General features: G+C 36.1%; 1 protein-coding gene across 2 annotated transcripts; it reads left to right on the top strand.

The window, feature by feature from the left end:
* Nucleotides 1-439: 439 nt before the first annotated feature.
* LOC108251675 (ubiquitin-conjugating enzyme E2 D2-like) lies at nt 440-7,189 on the top strand. 2 transcript variants are annotated; one of them, XM_025003109.2, is made up of 8 exons: nt 440-880; nt 1,846-1,909; nt 2,168-2,199; nt 2,381-2,458; nt 4,634-4,739; nt 4,930-5,023; nt 5,214-5,266; nt 6,096-7,189. In XM_025003109.2, exons 1-7 carry the CDS (start codon nt 857-859, stop codon nt 5,260-5,262), a joined length of 447 nt encoding a protein of 148 aa, XP_024858877.1. In that variant the 5' UTR covers nt 440-856; the 3' UTR covers nt 5,263-5,266; nt 6,096-7,189. The 2 variants fall into 2 exon arrangements, with proteins under 2 accessions (XP_024858877.1, XP_017297542.1); XM_017442053.3 differs by lacking the exon at nt 5,214-5,266 and having other exon boundaries at nt 443-880.
* Nucleotides 7,190-8,059: the final 870 nt, after the last annotated feature.

Here is an 8,059-nt window from a genome sequence, read left to right as displayed (position 1 = left end):
CTTGATTTGAACATGGATATTTTGAAAGTAACTCTGTTGTCTTCTACAGACAACAAGCAAACATAGATCTGTTTAGCTGTGTCGATGTGTTCTTAAGTCAGCCTGGAGAGCCTACAATGACATTTTCTCATTGAAACAAAATAATTTCACTCATAATCCCACAGATACTTTCCCAAATATTAAACGGTCTGCCATTTAAATAATTGACATATACCACTACATCCACTCTAACACTGTTCCTTTGAGATTCAGAGGCCAAGAGTGCTGTCACTAAAAACGAGGTTAAAATTACAAACACGCAGCTCAAGTTAAGAAATTCCCTGAAAATATCAGTACACTCTGTCAACTTGTTTAGAGTAATTAAAGGGTGTGAAGTCAGGCCTTGCCTGTCATACTTTTTTTTCTGCAGGCTGTAACCAATCTGCCATCATATCCGCTGCGTCATTCAGTAGCTAACACCGCCTTCGCCTTCACGTTATACAGCATTACACATATGTAGACCGCTGCTAGTTACCTAACGGCATCTATTGAAACCAAAAGGAGACGATAGCTGTCAACCAAGATACTCGACTTCATATTCAGCCTCAGGGGTGGACACGAAGAATCTTATGTAGGGTGTTGAAACTGTGCGAAGTTACTTAAAAGAGTGCGTTAGATTCGATTTGGTTTCGGTTCTGCGTAGGTAGTTCTAGCACGCTAGCTAGCAAGCTAACTGCGCTAGCGAGAGAAAGAAAGGCCGTCGAGTTGACCCGGCCCCTATTATTTAAAAGAACAAATCACCCTGGCATATCACACCTGGCCCTTTAGTAGCTGGATAGGAAAACCTTCACGTTAAAGACGAGAACATCTAGAAAGGATGGCACTGAAAAGGATTCACAAGGTAAGATATCGTAAAAATACAAGCTAATAGTTAGCTTGCCGGGCTAGTCTTCCACAATGCAACCACCATATCCTGTAAAAACCAGGCGGTGGAACGTGTTCGAGAAAGCGTCAACTTCACATTTTTTGTGGGTGGAAAAAGCATTTGGTGTACTTAATTTTTATTAAGTGACTGTCGTTTTTACTACTCTTACCGAACAATGGTTGAAAATGGGTTAGTGTTAACTTGTCAAACATGATACAACTTGTTAGCTGTTAATGCTAGCAGTTTTGTTAACCGAGATGGATTCGCGTCGACAAGATCCCAATTCTTCCTGCCTTTGCGATCAGGACACGTAAAGTTTTCTGGCTAATAAACGGAAAGAGTAATTGAGTTAGCAAGTACATTTTCTTTGAACGGCACTGGTTACTAGAATCCATGATTCACATCATTTACTGGATATGGTTTTGTAGTTAAAATATATGATAAAACATTTTGTTTGAATGCAGTTGTATTTATGTTACTCCCTCAATGTAAATTCTTAGTTTAGACTGTATGACTTGTGTATTTAAGAAAGGAATATCGTCAATAGTAAAACTTGCAGTCTTTGTCACATTATCCTATTTTTTTTTCACTCGGTTTAGACTTTTAAAGGAAATCTCTCAACTTGTTTGTGAAATGGTATCTGAAGCCTTTGAGTGAGGTGGAGCAATGCCTCCACCTCACTCAGAAATAGCTGTGAACCTCTAAATAACATGTCTATTTAGTTTACTACTGCTTAAGTCTAATTTTGCAGTTTGCCAAGGCAATAGTAGGGTGACCCTGAGCTCATGTGGAATTGCACTTGAAGGAGCGTAGCAGGATATAGTGTATATTGTGATCTTTACACTGAGAATAAGAGCTTTTACATCACTTTAAGATGCCATATGTATCATTTCAAACTTACAGATTGCTGAGCTGTCAGTTTGAACTTCTTTTTATTACAGGAACTTAATGACCTGGCTCGTGACCCTCCAGCCCAGTGCTCAGCTGGCCCAGTGGGTGATGACAGTAAGTGTTTGTTTCATTAGACACTTTTGAATGTCTGAAAACACTGAATTTTGTTTTTGTGCAACAGGATTTACAGCTCCAAACCGACACATTTATGTAGTTTAAAACAGAACAAACTGCTTTTTACAGAAAGCATAGCCAACCAAACTCTAAAAGCACCAGATGGGTGCTGTTGTGGAAATTCAAGACAGTTTAGCAGTTCGTTTCCTGTCAGATCACATACCTACCATTTTCTCATTTACTTTTTGTTCTCTGTAGTGTTTCACTGGCAAGCCACAATCATGGGACCTGTAAGTATTTTATGAGACCAATAATTAAGCCATACAGTTGGATAATGTTGAATCTTGGCATTGTTACTTGCTGTTAATTAAAAATATTCAATTTTCAAGTTAAATTTTGACTTTTATCTCATGGAGTCTATAGTCAGAAGGTGTAAGTGCTTTCTTTTTGAAATATGTTCTCCTATTTTAGAGTGACAGTCCATATCAGGGAGGAGTTTTCTTCTTGACAATTCATTTTCCAACAGACTACCCATTCAAACCACCGAAGGTGAGTCTGTGTATATGATGTATCCAGTTTTCCCACATGTGTGAATATGGGTGATGGACGTTTTTGGACTATTTTAAATTTGCTTCATATTTCACCCTAAAAGTGGTTTAACCTGCCATGTTTGGAGTCATTTTTTTCAGCACAAGTGTGATTTTCAAGTAATATTTTACTTTTGACCTACCGTATTAACACAACAGACCTAAAATCACACAAAAACATAAAATCTGAGTGGAAAATTCTTAGTTTTTTTTTTAATGGTAAATGGCTTGCACTTATATAGCGCTTTATCTAGTCCAAGGACCCCAAAGTGTTTCACACTACAATCATTCACCCATTGATGGTGGTAAGCTACATTGTAGCCACAGCTGCCCTGGGGCGGGCTGACAGAAGTGAGGCTGCCATCACACCGGCGCCACCGAGCCCTCTGACCACAACCAGTAGGCAAGGCGGGTGAAGTGTCTTGCCCAAGGACACAACGGCTGAGACAGCCGGAGCGGAGGCTCGAACCAGCAACCTTCCAATTACAGGACAAACCCCTACCTCCTGAGCCACTACCACCCCTGTAAAAAACACAAACATACTTAATGAAATGTTTTTACAACGTGGAATGCAAATATAATCAGTAATATTCATAAACACATGAACAAATTGAGCAAACAACAAAGTTATATAGACTTTCTCCATTAAAATGTTGACAATTTCTTAGGTGTTTTTTAGACCAAACAATCAGGAGTTCTAATAAATTGCCATAAATCCTTTGTGCCACTCATATAAACAGTTTCTGTCCAAAACAAGGCAGAGGGGCACATCACATTCTTAGTTTTGGTCATTTTCTATGTCCTGTTCATACAGGATCATTCAGGTAAATGTTATAAAATATATCCTGATGCATGCTCAAAATATGCTTCCAAAATATGGATCTCAATCCGTCTCTTGTTATTATTTTGGCTAGAAGGGAGACAGACAAAACATGTTCTCATTCCAGTAATCCTTCTCTAAAAAAATAATGGATAACCTAGTCCTCACTGTCTGTCCCAGACTCTTTTTATTATTATTATTATTATTATTAATATTTTTATCTCCAAATCTGCCTCTGAGCTTCTCACTGCAGCTCCTCCATCTCTGGGTCTGAACCTCCATCAGAAGCTGGAGCTCCACGTTTAAAAATCGCCTCATTTTTTTTTTTTGACTAAATTTAACACTAAACACACCACACTACACCCTAACTATAAAAAACAAACATGATAAATATCACACAACTCACTCCCGCACTTCCGTTTTTTTTTTTTGGCGCCGCTGAACTTGCTTTAATTTTTGCACCTCTTTCTTCTTCCTGTAGATTTTTGGTCACTTGACAGATAACTTTGAGCCTCCGTCAGATTGGAGAGGAGGGGGTGTTTTTTCATTCGGCTGGGTTGGGGGTGAGATCGGACGGAGGATGGGGGAGTTTTCGCCCGGAAACTCAATGGGTTTGGCGCTTCTCGCTCTAACGAGCTGCAAATTTAACTATGATTTTCAAAAAAAAAAAAGTGTTGTGAATAATTTATAACTCTGGTTTTCCTTGGCCTATCGAGATAATTTAAAAACTGGTGTAAAGCTTGAAGTCTGGACTTCTGACACAAATTAAAACGAAGTCTCTGAGAGGGCAGATCTTTCCCGCTAGAGTGTTTTAAATCGGTCATGTGACTTGGACGCGTTGGCGTGTCCGTGGACTCAGAAGAGTTATAAGTAGTTCTAGCAACCAAGTATCTTAACAAGTGAAGTGAAATTTATTTATATAGCACTTTTCAGCATCAAGGCGTTCCAAAGTGCTTAACAACAACAGAATCAAATACAGAAATAAAAAAACCATCAATCATGTATAATCTAAATGAAGTATAAGATAATCTAAGACGCAAAACTTGAAATGCAAAAGCTCAACTGTAAGTAGTTGTTTAGTGGGGGTGTTTGTTTTTTTTATAAATTTAAAAAAAATAAATTGATTTTAAAAATGCTAACTGCTTAAGTAAAAGCTGGCAAATTAGCTTTGTGAGCTTGTAAGCTTGGACTTCCTGCCATTCCAGTACCTGACAGTCACACTGTTTAGTGAAAAGGAATTTAAATTGCGTAACATTGACATGTCGTATAACTGCTTCATCCAATGTCATTCATTTCTTTTAATCCTTCCTCTTTCAGGTTGCATTTACAACAAGAATTTACCATCCAAATATTAACAGTAATGGCAGTATCTGTCTGGATATTCTCAGATCGCAGTGGTCTCCTGCACTTACTATTTCTAAAGGTATGAGTAGTTATATAAAGACACTTGACCAACTTTGGTTTATTTTAAGTATTAATATTTGGAACTCTGAGCTGCATGACCAGTTTAAATAAACTGAGTATGTCAAAAGATGACTCGATCTCATAAAGTTCAAAATATATAAAATGACTAACAATTTTACATGAAATTGTTTTGTTTTTTTTCCTTTCAGTTCTTCTCTCCATTTGCTCACTCTTATGTGACCCAAATCCTGATGACCCACTAGTGCCAGAGATTGCACGAATCTACAAAACAGATAGCCAGAAGTAAGTACATGAAATAAAATAGTCTAAACATGGAAAGGACTTCTTTCTTTTCCTCTATCATTGAAAAGAACAGCCATCAAGAGGAAATTCTATGGAGACAATGATTGATTTTTTTTTTTTTTTTAACCATGTTAAATAAAACTACTTTATTCAATAGGTCACTATTTGTAATCTGGTTTTGTTCCGTTAGGTACAATAGACTAGCTCAGGAGTGGACAACAAAGTATGCCATGCTTTAGGCGGGTAAGGCCATGAGCAAGCACTGCATGTTAGCTGGAGGTTGGCTGTGTGGTGATGCTCTGCTGTCACTGGCCTAACCAGAGGGGTTGTCTGTTGCAGAAAGAAAATCAAATCTATTACATTTGTTTTGTCGCTACATATAAGGTAGTATTAGTATTTGCTCAGGTCTTCAGTCTCTAACAAGCATTTTGATTTTTGTTCATATAGTTTTGCTGTTAGATCTATATTTAGGTCACCAAGTGTTTCAACACTGACCCACCAAAAGTTAGGCTTGGTGAGAGTTTAACTGCATTATTTTTTCTTTACACACATCTCAGACTGTTAGGTTAAGGAAATACTGTAAATGTTATAAAATATCAAAATAGTGGTATAAAATGTGAAAACTAACATTTGTGACTTGTGCTGGCAAAAAGTCTAAATGAGGAATTTTTCAATTTTGAGTTTCTTTTCAATTTCTCAATCTCAAAGGCTTCAAAATGAAAGAATTTATTTAAATTTGGCAACTTATCACCTCAAATGGCAACAAGTAAATTCTGTTTGCAGGCATGCTGGTTTGAAAACTATATAATTCTTTTTTTTTTTTTGGTCTTGAATGCAGTTCTCAGGATTTAAAACCCTGTATTTAACAAGCAGAATCCCCAAGCTTTACAATGAACAATGTTTTTAGAACATCTTATTAAAAATCAATCTTGCTTTAAAACCTGAAATGAAGGTGCATGTGCTTTAAGAAATTTGATGCCTGCTTTAATTTGTAGGAGTCTATACAGGTGGGTAAGATTCATGCTAATACTTCTAATGCATTGAAAATGTTCCTCCTTTTTTGCTGTTGCAGATACATCAAAATGGCAAAAGAATGGACACAAAAATATGCAATGTGATGGCACTGGTTGGAAATCAGGTGGAAAACGTTGCTGGTTCAAACTTAAAATTATGGGATTTTGTTTTTGTCACCTTTTTGTTAATCAATGCATCTAACCTTGTTTTTTTATTATTATTATTATTCCACCTGCGTGCTCATCAAGTGGTGTTGGGTTTTGGGTTGTTTTTGGTTTGTTTTTTTCCTCTCTCTTTAAGTCATTTACCAGTTTCTGTAAAACTGCAACTCTTTTTTTTTTTCTTTTTGTTTGTTTGTTTGTTTTTTCGGTGTGTGTGTGTGTGGGGGGGGGGTGGATGCAACACATCTTGAGTGTGCTTCATGAAGTTCTTAAACCACAAATTGATAATCAGAATATTTTACTTGACACCCACTTAAGACTCTGCAGCAAGTCTCCTGGGACTGCGTTTAGTCACACCATAACGATCCAGTTTGCCCTGATGGTTGGGTTACTTCTCTGTAAACTGAGTTTGAAGCAAAGCATGCATTTTAATTATTTAGTATCAAATTGTTAAAACTGCTGCATTTGATCTATACTGGAACTAGAAAATTTGAGTGAAAGAAAACTAACCTGTTCCTCGCTGCCTCATGAACTGGTGTGCCATTAGTATGTTTTTTTTTTTTTTTTTGATCAATAGAATAGGAATCTGTTATTTAATGAAAGAAATGTATCTTATTCCACTATCCAAGTGTGTACAGAGAAAGACAGTGGTATATATCATCGTTGAGAAAACAAAATATAAGAACTTAAATGTTGTATTTTATGCATGTTAATAAAGGTAGGCTATTGTATCTGATGTTTCTCCAAATAACGTGGATTGTAAGGTTGAACCAGTGGGGGGGGATTTGTTCCTAATAAAGGCTTTTTTTTTTCTTCTCTTTTTTTATTTTATTTTTTTAAAGAAGCAAGTAGATGAGCAGTTAGTTTTATGCCCACTCAAACACGGTCTTCTTGTAGCCCTAAAATACTGATACAAAGAAAATGGTTGATAATCAACTTGTGGCTTTCTTTTTAGTTTCTCCTAAAATAAAGTTTCTTCAACCACAAGTTACCATTGGCTGTTTGTGTTCTTAACATGTTGAAGGAAAATGATTGGAGTTTGACTTTTGTTTTTTCAGTGAACTGCAGCATTTAGTTTAAATGCTGTGTGGGGAGAAAAATGACAACCTGTAGTTTGTCTCAAAATTTAGATGGGAATTGTGGAAAATGTCTCTGCTAAACAGCCTTTATTCTAAACCAAAGGATAATTAAAAAAAAAAATGTTTAAATTGGTTTTAAAGTACTCATTTAAAATTTACAAAATGAGTTTATTTTTTAAGTAAATTTGACACTAATGCCAAAAGTGTAAAAGAATTTAAAAGTTATGATAATGTAAGATTTTTATTTATTCCAATTTAAAACTGCAGTATATAGTAAAGCAATTCACAGTTGATGTTTAATTGGATAATTTTCACCGCATGAAAAATTATCTAATTGTACATTAACTGAATTCAAATTACCAGTGATTAAATAGTTTGTCTGAAGTGTGGCTATTTCAGGAAAAAAAAAAAAAACACCAAATCTTTAATGATACAAATTTGTAATTCACTGATTAAAATATAAATCTAAATGAAACAGTTTCTAGTTAAAATCATATTAGATGGCAAAATAACTGTAATTTGTGCAAAAATAAATCACTGAACAATTTATTATAAAATATGTAAAACAAGCTTTAATAAAGAGGTACTTTTACTGCCATTTATGCTGTTCATTAATTACATCTGATAAAATTGGGATGAAGTGGAAATGTGTCCATGTCCAACTGGGGGGTCATCATCCTTGGCATCAATGATGTCAGCCACCACATCTGTTGACCTCTCTGAAAACAAACAGCTCAGGGGACTCGGAAACCATCATTGTCATACCGGGGGGGGGGGGGGGG

This window comes from Kryptolebias marmoratus, linkage group LG10 (assembly GCF_001649575.2).
Source record: "Kryptolebias marmoratus isolate JLee-2015 linkage group LG10, ASM164957v2, whole genome shotgun sequence".
Lineage (NCBI taxonomy): Eukaryota > Metazoa > Chordata > Actinopteri > Cyprinodontiformes > Rivulidae > Kryptolebias > Kryptolebias marmoratus.
The sequence above is the reverse complement of the archived record's forward strand: the minus strand, read 5'-3'. Positions and strand labels throughout refer to the sequence as shown.

Coding starts and splice junctions, on each gene's coding strand:
- LOC108251675 (XM_025003109.2), top strand. CDS start 857: ATGGCACTGAAAAGGATTCACAAG. Junction 2,200..2,380: donor AAGCCACAATCATGGGACCT/GTAAGTATTTTA, acceptor CTCCTATTTTAG/AGTGACAGTCCATATCAGGG. Junction 5,024..5,213: donor TACAAAACAGATAGCCAGAA/GTAAGTACATGA, acceptor TTGTTCCGTTAG/GTACAATAGACTAGCTCAGG.